This window comes from Ostrinia nubilalis, chromosome 30 (genome assembly GCF_963855985.1).
Source record: "Ostrinia nubilalis chromosome 30, ilOstNubi1.1, whole genome shotgun sequence".
NCBI classification, from domain to species: domain Eukaryota; kingdom Metazoa; phylum Arthropoda; class Insecta; order Lepidoptera; family Crambidae; genus Ostrinia; species Ostrinia nubilalis.
This window is the reverse complement of record NC_087117.1, coordinates 4,966,745-4,982,457: the sequence shown is the minus strand read 5'-3', so window position 1 is coordinate 4,982,457 and position 15,713 is coordinate 4,966,745. Positions and strand designations below refer to the sequence as shown.

Below are 15,713 nucleotides of genomic sequence, written 5' to 3'. Positions count from 1 at the left end.
TCATAACGGAGCGTGTTACCTTAGGTACTTCGTGCCAGCTGCTGCAGGAGTTTTTGATCATCATCAACTTCATGATCATCATCACCTGAAGTATTCTCTTCTAGCACCAAGTCCTTCGTCTAAGATTCTTTTAGATTCTCTCATCATCATCACCATGATGGAGAATCATCACCTACCTGAAGTATTCCTTGCTAGCATCAAGTCCACCACACACGTTGCTGTTGAAGTCTCATCACCACCATCATCATCATCATCATCATTTCGGGCTGACACCAGATCCTTCATTCACGTTGCTTTTAGAGACCCTTCAGCATTATAATCATCATCATCACCCACCTGAAGTACTCCGTGCTAGCGCCCAGTTCACTATCCACATTGCTGTTGGCATCCCTAGTGTTGTAGAGCCAGACGCCATCTTTGAACTTCTGGTCGCGCACTTGGAAGTCCGAGTTGTATAGTCTTGGGGGCGTCGTGAAGTCTATGTTTAGGGGCTGACCTGAAATAAAATGAAGAAACTATTTATTTGTTTATTGATAAAGGTACACCAATAACAAAATACATAAGACATTCGCAGTATACATTAATAGGGTTTTAGTTTAACTATGGTTACACAATACTCTCTTAAAAAATGACAAGTCCTTGTCTTCTAAACTAGTATTAAAACCTGTATCCTAGTTATTTCATCCACGAAGGCGCCCCCCCAATGTTTGGTCTCGGTCGAGCGGGGTGCGGGGTTTTTTTTTTCTTGTTTTTTTATGCTAGACAAGGCAGGTATTTGACCGCAATCGCACCTGGTGTTAAGTGAGATGCAGTCTAGGATAGTACATATCTGCCCTGTAAGTGCCTATTCACTCTCGCCTTGAAAACGCCCGGATTATAGTGTTCAGGAAATACAGCAGCAGGCAGCAGTTTGATCCGAGCAATCCGAGCGGCATTATTGTAGTGTGCGTGTGCACTCATGGATCATTTAGCGTGTACCGATAACACTCGAACATTAGCGGAAGAATGGTGGGGCACGTCTTCGTGGGTGAAATGATCTACATTATAGATCTGCATATGGCGGCGCTTGTAGCACCACTATAGCACTCTAGTAGCACATGGCGGTGCTTGTAGCACCTCTATATCGCCCTAGTAGCACATGACAGTGTTTTTAGCACCATAAAACACATTGTAGCACATGGCGGTGCTTGTAGCACCACTATAGCACCGATGTGTATGTACACTAGTAGCACATACCAGTTCTTGTAGCACCACTATAGCACTCTAGTAGCATATTTCGGTGTTTGTAGCACCACTACATCACCCTAGTAGCACATGGCGGTGCTTGTAGCACCACTATAGCACCGATGTGTATGTACACTAGTAGCACATACCAGTTCTTGTAGCACCACTATAGCACTCTAGTAGCACATTTCGGTGTTTGTAGCACCACTACATCACCCTAGTAGCACATGGCGGTGCTTGTAGCACCACTATAGCACCGATGTGTATGTACACTAGTAGCACATACCGGTTCTTGTAGCACCACTATAGCACTCTAGTAGCACATGGCGGTGCTTGGAGCACCACTATATCACCCTAGTAGCACATGGCGATTCTTGTAGCACCACTATAGCACTCAAGTAGCACATGGCGGTGTTTGTAGCACCACTATAGCACTCTAGTAGCACATGGCGGTGCTTGGAGCACCACTATATCACCCTAGTAGCACATGGCGATTCTTGTAGCACCACTATAGCACTCTAGTAGCACATGACAGTGCTTGTAGCACCACTGTAGCACTCTAGTAGCACATGGCGGTTCTTGTAGCACCACTATAGCACTCTAGTAGCACATGGCGGTGCTTGTAGCACCACTATATCACCCTAGTAGCACATACCGCTGCTTGTAGCACTATTATAGCACATGACGGTGCTTGTAGCACCACTATAGCACCGTTGTGTACACTAGTAGCACATACCGGTTCTTGTAGCACCACTATATCGCTCTAGTAGCACATGACAGTGCTTGTAGCACCACTGTAGCACTCTAGTAGCACATGGCGGTGCTTGTAGCACCACTATAGCACTCTAGTAGCACATGGCGGTGCTTGTAGCACCACTATAGCACTCTAGTAGCACATGGCGGTTCTTGTAGCATCACTATAGCACTCTAGTAGCATATGGCGGTTCTTGTAACACCTTATAGCACTCTAGTAGCACATGGCGGTGCTTATAGCACCACTATAGTACACTAGTAGCACATGGCGGTGCTTGTAGCACTTCTATAGCACTCTAGTAGCACATGGCGGTGCTTGTAGCACCTCTATAGCACTCTAGTAGCACATGGCGGTGCTTGTAGCACCACTATATCACTTCTATACCACACTTGTAGTACATACCCGGGTGTATCCGGTGGTCCTGGCGCATCTCGCCCGAGTCCAGGTTATTATTCCATGTCTCGGGGCGGAGGCTCTGCGTTGACGGCGGGTACCACGACTGAGACGGCTCTTGTAGCACCAATATAGCACCGTAGTGTATACTAGTAGCACCTACCGATCCTTGTAGCACTCTAGTAGTACATGGCGGTGCTTGTAGCACAACTATAGCACATGGCGGCGCTTATAGCACCACTATAGCACTCTAGTAGCACATGGCGGTGCTTGTAGCACCACTATAGCACTCTAGTAGCACATACCGATTCTTGTAGCACCACTGTAACACTCTAGTAGCACATGGCGGTTCTTGTAGCACCACTATAGCACTCTAGTAGCACATGGCGGTGCTTGTAGCACCACTACATCAACCTAGTAGCACATACCGCTGCTTGTAGCACTATTATAGCACATGGCGGTGCTTGTAGCACCACTATAGCACTCAAGTAGCACATGGCGGTGCTTGTAGCACCACTACATCAACCTAGTAGCACATACCGCTGCTTGTAGCACTATTATAGCACATGACGGTGCTTGTAGCACCACTACATCAACCTAGTAGCACATACCGCTGCTTGTAGCACTATTATTGCACATGGCGGTGCTTGTAGCACCACTACATCAACCTAGTCGCATATACCGCTGCTTGTAGCACTACTATAGCACATGGCGGTGCTTGTAGCACCACTATAACACTCTAGTAGCACATGGCGGTGCTTGTAGCACCACTACATCAACCTAGTCGCATATACCGCTGCTTGTAGCACTACTATAGCACATGGCGGTGCTTGTAGCACCACTATAACACTCTAGTAGCACATGGCGGTGCTTGTAGCACCACTACATCAACCTAGTAGCACATACCGCTGCTTGTAGCACTATTATAGCACATGGCGGTGCTTGTAGCACCACTATATCACTTCTATACCACACTTGTAGTACATACCCGGGTGTATCCGGTGGTCCTGGCGCATCTCGCCCGAGTCCAGGTTATTATTCCATGTCTCGGGACGGAGGCTCTGCGTGGACGGCGGGTACCACGACTGAGACGGTTATTATAGCACCAATATATCACCGTAGTGTATACTAGTAGCACTTACCGATCCTTGTAGCACTCTAGTAGTACATGGCGGTGCTTGTAGCACCACTATAGCACTGTAGTAGCAAATGGCGGTGCTTGTAGCACCACTATAGTACTCTAGTAGCACATACCGATTCTTGTAGCACCACTGTAACACTCTAGTAGCACATGGCGGTGCTTGTAGCACCACTACATCAACCTAGTCGCATATACCGCTGCTTGTAGCACTACTATAGCACATGGCGGTGCTTGTAGCACCACTATAACACTCTAGTAGCACATGGCGGTGCTTGGAGCACCACTATAGCACGCTAGTAGCATATGGCGGTGCTTGTAGCACCACTATAGCGCTCTAGTAGCACATGGCGGTGCTTGTAGCACCACTATAGCACCGATGTGTATGTACACTAGTAGCACATACCGGTTCTTGTAGCACCACTATAGCACTCTAGTAGCACATGGGGGTGCTCTTAACACCACTATAGTACATTGTAGTACACGGCGGTGCTTGTAGCACCACTACATCAACCTAGTAGCACATACCGCTGCTTGTAGCACTATTATAGCACATGGCGGTGCTTGTAGCACCACTATATCACTTCTATACCACACTTGTAGTACATACCCGGGTGTATCCGGTGGTCCTGGCGCATCTCGCCGGAGTCCAGGTTATTATTCCATGTCTCGGGGCGGAGGCTCTGCGTTGACGGCGGGTACCACGACTGAGATGGCTTCGTTGATTTGGGCTGCGGTTTAACTGGAAAGAATATTATAATGTTAGAAAGGTCAGTATAGAATGTGCTCCCTTTATTGGAAGATTCAATTTAAGAGCCCGTTCAAAAAGGGCTATTTAAAAACCCTTAGTAAATCGAAAAATATGTACACAACAACCCATAGAGATATAGAGAGATGCCAACTAATGCGCTGAGTTCGAAAATCAGTGTCGCATTAGAAATTCACACACACAAAGTAATCAAAATAAAAACAATACGTCGCGAATAACAATACGTCATTTGGCTGAAACGAACGAACGATCTGTGGGTCTACAAGAAGAAAACTTACCCAGTTCAGTCTCCCACTCCTCAGTGACGGGTATTTTCTTCTTCTCTTCTGTTCTCTTCTCTTTAGGGCTTCCGTGCTCCACGTCCAGTTGTTCTAATTCTGCCAGTATACGCTCCTCGCCGTCAAAAACGAAGTCGCGTTCGGACTCTTTGCGCGTTTTCTCTTTTGGTTTTTCTGTGGAAGAAAAATGATTAAGATTAATATTATTAACATTTTAAAGGCGTCGCGAGCAACTTACGCCCGTATTGACTCACATACATTACTATGAGGTCTCACAGTGCGCGTGGACGCACAGGGTGAACGAAATCGAAACAAAATCGGGCGATTAATACGAAGTGACTCCAGCGATCAAATCGCTTGCATGTGGTTGAAGTTTTAATACGTGAATTAGGCCACAGGCTTGGTAATACACATTCCGCACCTGTCTTCTCTTATTCTTAGATTACACAGGATGTAGCCCTTCCTTATTATGCTAACTATACTACAAAGGAAGGCTCCAGGCTGTAGACCTATGCAACATACAGAGTGTAGCCCTACTTGTAACATACAGGGTGTAGCCGTGGTATCTAACATACAGAATGTAGCCCATGTAATATACAGGGTGTAGCTCATATAATACGAAGGCTATACCCCTATTTTTCTTATAATATACAGAATCTAGCCTTATGTAACACACACGCTGCAGCCCTATTTACTAATACACATTCCGCACCTGTCTTCTCTTCTTTTCCTGGGGTGCCTCCTCCAGGAGGGCCGGGCTTTGCGAGCAGTTCCTTCAGCTCATCCTCTAACTCTTGGGCGTCATATTCTTCCACCGTGGAACTGAGGGCTTTCTCCACCTCGTTGTATGTGTCCATGACCTGTAATGGATTTATTTATGAACATAACAGCATTATAAACAGTATTATTTAATCTTGAGTCAGTTTGTAAAGTTTTATTTATGTTTTTATCCACAACGAGGAAGCTCTTGGCCTGCATCTCATGACTCTCTAACAGTAGATATAAGTTTTAAAACTTTGTATGGAATTGGCTGAGGGTGACGACAGCACGCACCCATACTATCTAACAGGGATGATATGGATATCCGTAACCGTAACAGAAACTTCCGGATATCCGAAATAAAAAAATATCCGAAACCGTAACCGATTCAAAAGTTTCGGATGTAGGCAGTTTAAATTGTTTTTTGTATAGCATTATATGTAAAGGCAGCCTGATTTACCTTTATAATGCCATCTATGTAGTATCAATTTTTTTTATTACTTTTTATTCGATGTAAAGCGTGCGGCCATGAATGAATCGTGTTGGACAACTATTTCAAATTGCATTCTAAAGCACAGATATCCGTAATCGTAACCGAAACTTTCGGATATCCGGAATAAAAAAATATCCGTAACCGAAACCGGTATAATATTAATCCTATATCCGTAACCGTAACAACATATCCATAACATCCCTACTATCTAACTATCGGCGTGTCTAACTTGGCCCCCTAAAGCTTCAACCACACCAACGCGGTCAGATCGCCATAGCCGGCGCGATCATAGTGGAAATAAAGAAATAAATATCCTTGGACATTTTACACTGCGCTTCTAGTCCCAAACTAAGCAAAGCTTGTACTATGGGTACTAGACAACGGATATAAACATACTTATACTTTTTTTTTTGTAAATACATACATACATATTATACATAGAAAACACCCAGTCCAATACAAACAAATATGTTCATGCACACAAATGTCTGTACTGTGCGGGAATCGAACTCGCAACGTCTGGAATAGTAGTCCGTTTCGAACCACTACATCGAACGGCCGACTAACACCGAAATGACAGGTCGCGTGATTTGCATGCGTTGGTGTGGTTGAAGATTAAGAGTTTATGAAAGTAGATTGTGATAAATAAGTAGAAACAACAATATTCTCACCTCTTTCAGTTCGTCGATGGTGTCGTAAACGGCATCTTCTTCCAGTCCACCCTCCTTCATTCCGCGCTTCATAGCATCCGCTGTGGTTCTGTTGACAAAACATTTTATGTCAAATCTTGATAATATTATGTATAATGACGCAGGTCAAGAGTTTCCTAGTTGTAGTTAGTGTGTGAGGAAGATTTTAGACTTGTAGTCAACCGGGGTAAAGGATTCTCAAGTTATTTTTAGAGTCAACTAAAGATTCTTTACTTATAAAGTCAAGTGGAGTAAACGATTCTCCCTTACTTGTAGACTGGGGTAAACTTACTTGTGAACTGGGGTAAAGGATTCTCGAGTTACTTGTACAATCAACTGGGGTAAGAGACTTAGTTGTAGAGTCAACTGGTGTAAAAGATTTTGGATTAACTTATAAAGACAAGTGCGGTAATCGATTCTCAACTTACTTGTAGAATCAAGTGGGATAAAAGATTAATGATTTAGGGTGGATTCGACCAAACAAGAGTAAATATTAATCTCGGAATAAATCGTCAATTTTGACATACTTCCCATACTGAAACTGTCAATGTGCCAGTTATACCAGGAGTTATTCTTGGATAAAAGTTTGGTCGAATCGAGCCTTACTTGTATAGTCAAGTGGGGGTAAAAGATTCTTGAGTTACTTGTAACGTCAAGTGGTATAAAATATACTTACTTGTAGGTGTCGACGATAGCAGCGTTAACGTCCGCCTCCCTAGTCTGCTGTAGTAAATGGCGGACATTCTCTAGGGTTGATTCGAAGTGTGTAAAATTCTTTTACACGAAAAGAGCCCTTTAGATCCTTAATGACCATTTTTAAGACAGGGTCCTTAACATTTTGACACATTTTACGCCAGACAGAGACAAGAGACAAACAAAAGGTAGCGACAAGAGATAGATACAATCGAGCTAGATGGAAGAGCGCAATCGTTACTTAGGCCTCTGTCTTTTGTTTCTGCCTCTTATGAAGCTTATGCCTTGATGATGCTTGTCTCTGTTTCTTGTTTTTGTCTCTGTCTATTGTCTCTCTCTCTCTCTCTCTTATCTCTTCTTGTCTCTGTTTCTTGTCAGAAACAAAGGGTCTCTCTCGCGAACTGACGCTTACTGTTTGCATGGGGCCTTCAGCTTCATGATGAGGTGTTTAGAACAGGGTTTCCCAAACCATGGGTCGCGAGCGAACATTGAGTGGGCCCTGCCTGTAGAACGACACACCACCCTACCGATGCAAACACTGGGCAGCGGGCGAAATGTCCTATAGGTGGGTTCTAATACAAGTTTGGAAACTTGTATTAGACGAGTCGTAGCCCAGACAACTTTGGGAACCACTGGGTTAGACGAAGATACTTACTTGTAGGTGTCGACGATAGCAGCATTGACATCCGCCTCTCTAGTCTGCTGTAGTAGATGGCGGACATTCTCTAGGGTTGATTCGCAGCGGGTGGCGCGTTGCTGAGCCTTCTTTTACAAGTAAAGAGCCCTTTAGATCCTTAATGACCATTTTTATGACGTTTTTTTAGCGTTTCACGTTAGACAGAGACAAACAAAAGGTAGCGACAAGAGATAGCTATACAATCGAGCGAGATGGAAGAGCGCAGTCGTTACTTAGGCCTCTGTCTTTTGTTTCTGCCTCTTATGAAGCTTATGCCTTGATGATGCTTGTCTCTGTTTCTTGTTTTTGTCTGTCTATTGTCTCTCTCTCTCTCTCTCTTATCTCTTCTTGTCTCTGTTTCTTGTCAGAAACAAAGGGTCTCTCTCGCGAACTGACGCTTACTGTTTGCATGGGGCCTTCAGCTTCATGATGAGGTGTTTAGAACAGGGTTTCCCAAACCATGGGTCGCGAGCGAACATTGAGTGGGCCCTGCCTGTAGAACGACACACCACCCTACCGATGCAAACACTGGGCAGCGGGCGAAATGTCTTATAGGTGGGTCCCGAGTTTGGAAACTTGTATTAGACGAGTCGTAGCCCAGACAACTTTGGGAACCACTGGGTTAGACCAGGTCTGTTCATCTCCGCGAGTTTACATCGAAAACAAAACACGCACGATGGCCCACCTACAGGATACTATTGGACAAGGCCTCACATACGAGCGAACATTGACTCACGCGCGCGTATTCTTGTGTATGATGGAAGAAAATAAAGAAAATGGTGTATTTAACTGTGCAGTATTTAACTGCCTAAATAATAATAAAAACACAGCATGTACTTTTTTAAGTTGCCTCAAGATACTGAGAGGTAAATAAGTAGTTAATATTATTCATGATAATTCATGCTAAATCATGTATTTCCTCCGCCATTTTCCGCAGTTTGGCACCTCACGTCACATCATTTTACCGAAGTCAGCCCTATAACTTCGGCGCAGTGCCGATCACTGACGTTTGTCAACAAAATGGTGCTTGACTCTTGAGACAGGCTAAATTACACCATATTGTTAATGACATTGAGCATACATTTTTTTAAATACCTTCGCGAAGTAAAACTTCTGTACGTAGTACTTATTATTATTCTGTGGTTAGACGAAGATACTCACTTGTAGGTGTCGACGATAGCAGCGTTGACATCCGCCTCTCTAGTTTGCTGTAGCAAATGGCGGACATTCTCTAAGGTTGATTCGCAGCGGGTGGCGCGTTGTTGAGCCTTGAGTTTCCTGCGGAGATGGTTCTTGGCCTGAAAATAACAGATAATTTGAAGATTATAAATAACTTGAAAAAATCGAACTGCCTAAGGCGGGAATTGAACCCACGATTGAGATGCGACTCTTAACGCTGAAAATTAAATAACTAACTAAGCCTGGAAAGACCAATGTTTGGGTAAATAAGGTAGTACAATGTTTTTAGAATCTTGAATTCCATTTCCACCAAGCAGTCGATTTTTCAAAGATTTATTAATGTTTTTGGTTAGTTCTTTCCTTTTACTAGAAATGGCAAAGGCATATATCGTACAGCCAGGTCTCTTTAACAAGTCATAGAACGACCAAATAAAAACGAAAATGGTATTGACACCACTAAAGCCTGGTCTGAGAGCACGTAGAATTTTGTCCAATGACCCCAAGCTACCCATCCTTATCGCTCGCGCGTAATTATATTGCTGTCGCGACTGTGCGACGGGCGCCCGCAGTGAGTGTGCGAGCGCGTAGCTTGGGGTCATTGGACAAAATTCTACATGCTCGCAGACCAGACTATAGTCTTCTTTTTTATGCAATGATTCGGGTTTGGGAACCACAGTTTACAATTGTCGAGTTTAAATTGAGTTGAGTATAGGTTCTGTGACTGGTTTGGTTAAAATTATTTTTATGAGCTGTCAAAATGCGTCTCTCTCATAGATTTTGTAATACATAGGCTACCAATGACGTCATACACAATCTAAAATAGCAAATTTGACTCACAGCAAGTTTATTGCCTAATTGTAACGCTGCGCGCGCGTCGCTTTCGGCGGAAGTGACGTCACGCGCGAGCCGCGTTAGCTCCGCCCCCAATCGGCTTTCAGCTGTCATCAGTTTGACCAGCGCTTCGTCTGTCTCCGTAACTGGTGTTGCTTTCTTGTCCGGTTGTGCTGGAAAAATAATACACAAACTGTCATCATCATCATCAGTAGCCTTATTCACGTAACAAAACTTCAACGAGAACAAGACACTGAGTTGCGATCCTATCGAATAATCGTTCTAACAAAATGACCCTTGTGAATACGGATTTAGAACTGTTTTTCAATGGGACGACTTCTGAACGTTAGCGAGATCTTGACCGTCAAAATACGTGAATTAGGCCACAGGTCACATTCTGGTAAATTGTGAATCAAACAAAAAAAAAACGAAGATATGCCGAGTTGTAGTTCCGTGTGACATCACAAAGTTCTACACTTTTAAGCTCTCCTTGACGTCACACCCCTCTTCATTTGAACATTGGCGTTCTTTATCTCTTTAAATTTTCATAAGTTTGAAAAAGTGAAAAATATGTGTCTAGTAATTTTTGATAAGTTTACCCAGCAAACATCCCTACGCCCGTATTCACAAACTTAATTGAAGCAACAAATCGAACGCACCGCGTTGAATAGAGCTCTGTGATTGGTCGTGTGTCACCCTGTGCGTCCACGAGCACTATGAGACCTCATAGTAATCTTTGTGAATACGGGCGCTATTGTATTGAATCTCACTTTTTTGAACTAAAGCCCGGTCGCCGAGCACGTAGAATTTTGTCCAATGACCCCAAGCTACACAGTTACACACTCACTGCGGGCGCCCGTCGCACAGTCGCGACAGCAATATAATTACGCGCGAGCGATAAGGATGGGTAGCTTGGGGTCATTGGACAAAATTCTACGTGCTCGGCGACCAGACTATAGTTTAGAACTCACCAATCTTAACGATCTCATCCTTCTTCACAGCCGCACCTTGAGCCACTAGATACCCGAGCAGCACTTCAAACGTCTCCCGGCTGCCCGGCCAGGCGCAGTTCTTCATGAGCTCGTCTATGGTGCCGATGCGCTCCTCGTGAGAAGGGTACGAGTTGAGGAGCTCTGTGGCTTGCTCCTGGAAATTGGAGGACAAATGAATTCAAATTGTGTTTATTTATTGTGAAATCACAGGTACAGTCACGGAATGAAAAGGTTCGTCAGTTTTCAAATTGATTCCTTCAACGAATCGCGAGCACATATTATTATTACCTTTTGAAACTATGTTACAGAATAATCTCGAGTTAGAGAAAATAATCTTTAACTGTTCGTCAGTAAAGTTCAAAATTATTCAGATCAAAGTTGTTTGACGATTTATCTTGTCAAGAAGATTATTATGATTGATAAACTAAAACCTTCTTGTTGGTTCAACCTGCCATTATTATTTCTATTAAATAAAAAAAACTATTGTCAATTGGTCAATGTCATCATTGCATTGCACTGATGGGATAGAAAAATAAACAAGCAAAACCTTATTCGTTAGCAAACGTCATATTTATTTAAATGTTAGCAGCACTGTTTCTTGCACTGTTATGTTGGCAGCTTTGACTCTTACAGTACCTAGTGCAAGCGAAAACCGACACAAGGTGACGAACCTTTTCATTCCGCGACTGTACATAAGTCAAGTCATTAAATTTGTATGATAGATCAGCTGTGTTCCGCCGCATGGGCATACAATAATGGTTAAGATACATGATTGGTCAAATTACATTTTAAGAAATTGACAGGTAGTAAAAATCTGTAACACAATAAATGAATGGATGATTATACAAGAAAAGTACAATTTAAGTTACCTAAAAAGCCAGACTAATGCCTGTTTTCACCATCAATCCCTAATTTTTAAGTGACCCTATGAAAACAAAATTCCTGCTATTTATTACCATAGGTAGGGGTACCTAAAAAATAGGGATTGATGGTGAAAACGGCCGTTGGGCGGCCCATTCATTTATTACGTAAGACGATTTAGGGGAGGAGGGGGGTCGACCGTGTCTTATTTTTTCTTATAAGGCTGTCTTCATAGTTCTTACGTAAGATTACAAAAACTGCCCTGCTTGTAACTGGTTGTCAATTTTAACAATTTATCAAATAGCAAATTAACCAATAACTATCTTTTTTAATGATATTCATAGAAAGAGAGGGAGTGTCCTTAGTTAAATTTGCATATTAAAATAGTAAAATTCAATTTCTACCTTCACAGCGCTCTCCACCACCCATCGTTGAGTAGAATCGATACTGGCTTTGGGCAGCCCATCATTATCCAAACTCTGTCGACCAGGCAGTAACGATGAGACAGCGGTCAGAGCGAACGCTGCTGGCTTGAAGGCCAGCCGGGCTCCCCAGCGGACCCAACCTTCTGGGCCGTTGTGGAGGATCTGCTGGTATTTGGAGAGAGGGGACAGGTCTCCGCTCCTGTAAAATTAAATGTACATCTAAGGCTTCCACAGACCAAACGCGGGGCAGTAGCAGCGCAGTTTGAATGCGGGCCCGCGCAAGTTGTAATACAAGAAACTCTTTGAAGTGTGTCACACCAAATATGAACGCGGGCCCGCGCTCCAACCGCGCCGCACTGCAACTGCCGAACGACAAACGAGGCGGCGCGGGTGCGGGACAGAAGCGGCGCGAACGCGGGCCCGCGCTGTTGTATTACTATGGCGGCCATATTAGCATGACACACTGGACGCAGGGCGGTAGCAGCGCGTTGAAAGCGGTTTTCGAATATTTAAATTTTTGACAACCGCCCGCGTTGCAACTACTTTGAAACTGCGCTGCTTTCAGTGTGCCTCAGCCGCGCTGCAACTGACCCGCACTGCTTCTGACCCGCATTTGGTCTGTGGAAGCCTTTATCATTGACTGTTCATTTGGTCTCCACTACAGGAGCGTGACGCTCCCTAATTTACCAGAGGCAAACAGAGGATATGGCCTGCTCACCCCATGATAGCTAGATGGAAATAAGAGGTGTGGTTTTATTCAACTTTGTTTTTTAAGGAAAATTTATTTTTCAAACTGGTTGTTATTGAATCGTACCTATCAAGTTTACGTCCCACAAGGTGGACCGACGACATCATAAAGGTAGCAGGATGGCGCTGGACGCAGGCTACCAATTGATCAACATGGAAATCATTGGGGGAGGCCTATGTTTAGCAGTGGATGTCCTATGGCTGATATGATGATGATGATGTTGATGACGATGACCTATCTAGTTTAGCAAAGGTATCTGATGTCTACTTTTAAACAGCGACTTGGTACGCGTGGACCCCATTTTACCCCCTTAGGGGTGGAGTTTCGTAAAATCCGTTCTTAGCAGATGTCTACACCCTATAAGGAACGTAGGTGTTATAGTTTCAGAGATTTCGCGACTAATCAGTAAGTAGTATTTTCACATTTATATTTAAAGATGATGTAAACAAACAATGAAATTTCGTCTGACTTTACGTACATTCAAAACAGGAGTGAACTAGACAAGGTGCGAAGTTCACTCTTGTTTTAATTCTGTAACTTCCAGAATTTCTCTAACTAATGTTTTTGTTTTTGATGTACTTGTTGTTGTAACTCAATAGTTTCTAATGAATCATTCCATCCATAACAACAGACATGAATGTGACATCACACACCAGATACAGATCACACAGAAATTGTTACCTTTTAAGTATATTTTTACATTTGGTACATTTTCTATATTCTCTAGCAATATGTGAATGGCATCTAGGATCTGTTTTTATAAGAATTAAAGATTGTGAAATAATCTAAGTAAGATTATAGAACAAACTGTTACTATAGCAATCAGTATTATGGAGTTAAGTCTAAATTATTTAATTACCTAAATATGAAATCAATTAACTGTAGGAGTATTTTGTAGCTGAAGTAGTAGGATATAAATTTGCAATAAATTAGTGTGATATTGCATGGGAAAAAGAATTAAATTAATTTGTGTTTATAGAAACATGTTTTCTACATTCAATTGACTAAAAATAAGGCACAATACCTTTGTCTAATCCTCGCCACGACGCTTAAACGAGTGTATTTATGACAGTACACAGATTTTCGCCTATCATCTGCGACCTTCAACCGATATTTGCATATTATTGAATATTATCTTACAGCACTGCTTTCTTATGTCATTTTATAGTTAAACTCGGCAATTAAATGAAGTTTAACGATTGTTTCAACTTCCTTATTACTGCACGATTGCATCAGGGACTGTTGGAGGGATAATAAAGATTAAATAATAGACTTACCGACACAATTCTTCAACAACAATATCGATGCACGCTGGCGTGCGACCTTTGCGCTGAAACGAGAATTTAGCGTCCGCCGCAGATATTATCGGATCCTTTTTACATTTACACCACTGTCTCAACATATCACTCCAGAATTTCATCTTCATGTCCCAAGATTCGGGGTTGGCTGTCTTTATCCGAAAAGGTGCAAATAACGCATTCATACGCACATCGTCGGACCAGCACGGAGGCAATTTATCCTCCGGTATTCCAGGTAAACCCATTTTGGATTTACTTTCAAAGATTTAACGTTGTTTGGGTAAAAAAGACAATAATTTTTCAAGACGCGAAAAAATGTCTTGCGCGAGCAATGGCGCGCGAGATTTTTTTACGAGATTGACGTTTCGTAGTGAAGTGCTGAAAATGTTTTTCACATTTTATCTCGATTAAGATTGTAACTTTAAAAATTAAAATCGAAATGTATTGGAGTTATTTTCAATAGTAGGTCTAGGTACTGATTCATTTATTTAATTTTAAAGTTCAAATTAAATGCACTTACACCGAGTATATAGCGATTTTCTTTAAATCTCGTTTTCTTCTTTGTATTAAAATCAAAGATTTGAACGAAACCTTAGATTAATAAAACCTTTTAAGGTTTTATTAATCTAAGAACGAAACGCATTCTGAAAAGTTGACTTTGGTTTTGATTTATCTGTCCATCTGTCATTTTCGCAGCTTCCGTGATTCGTTTGGTCGTGAATTTATATTTTTTCTCATTGAATTAGTTATAAATTACATTGTTAAACCCAGCAAAAACGTTCTTGGATACTGTGTCGGTAAGTAAGCCTTCCTTATTTTGTCCCATCCAGCCTACGTATCCAGTATTAGCAGGATATAGTTCTATACTTCTAGTTCACAGTACGGTTTTCAATGAGATTTTTATCTAAACTGTAATTTATGCGGATTTTCGACACTTGTCCTTGCTTGACAGTGTTTTTTGTGTTATCATCAGCACTTACGTTGGATCGCTAGTGCTAAAGTACGCTGTAAAGCCCGACAAATTGTTAGCGGAGATGACTTGTGAAATCTAACTAGGGCATGTAAAGACACGGGCTAATGTTTATCTAACACTACTTTACAACTTATATAAACACTAATTTTGCGAGGGAAAGTTGATGTTTAGTCATTGGCACATGTCTATGTACCTCTTATAATACTGTACTCTTAAAAACCCAAGTCTTGATTGTTTTGCCAAGTAGTTCCAACTTTCTACTGCTAAGTTTAAGAAGAATACCTAAAATATTCACATAACACTCAGAACATCATACACACTCATACGAAATAGTTAATCTTTTTAATACTTATGCTTACAGTATGTATAATAAATTACATACAAAATAAGTATGTTTGTAACTGTACTATTTAACTAATTTAGAAAGCATAATGTTTATAAAAACTAAGGCGTTGGCAATACATTCTTAGATAAAACCAATCTTATCTGGTGACCTACTTATCATTTCAACTATATTTGAAACATGTTTGTCATGTAGAT

The 15,713-nt window shown here is 42.2% G+C and overlaps 1 protein-coding gene across 1 annotated transcript; it reads right to left on the bottom strand.

Annotated features, from left to right (window-relative positions):
* Positions 1–296: 296 nt before the first annotated feature.
* LOC135085871 (charged multivesicular body protein 7) lies at positions 297–14,536 on the bottom strand. The gene is made up of 10 exons (XM_063980656.1): positions 14,180–14,536; positions 12,134–12,353; positions 10,848–11,022; positions 9,883–10,049; positions 9,028–9,164; positions 6,480–6,567; positions 5,269–5,416; positions 4,557–4,730; positions 4,120–4,251; positions 297–496 (listed from the first exon to the last, which is right to left on the bottom strand). Exons 1-10 carry the CDS (start codon positions 14,443–14,445, stop codon positions 297–299), a joined length of 1,707 nt encoding a protein of 568 aa, XP_063836726.1. The 5' UTR covers positions 14,446–14,536.
* Between the last annotated feature and the right edge of the window lie 1,177 nt (positions 14,537–15,713).

Bases quoted from the DNA above. Each gene is read 5' to 3' on its own strand.
- LOC135085871 (XM_063980656.1), bottom strand. From the start codon at position 14,445: ATGGGTTTACCTGGAATACCGGAGGATAAATTGCCTCCGTGCTGGTCC. The intron at 12,354-14,179 runs GTAAGTCTATTA...TTAATTTTACAG, and splicing joins GTTGTTGAAGAATTGTGTCG to GAGCGGAGACCTGTCCCCTC. The intron at 497-4,119 runs GTATGTACTACA...ATTTTATTTCAG, and splicing joins GGACCACCGGATACACCCGG to GTCAGCCCCTAAACATAGAC.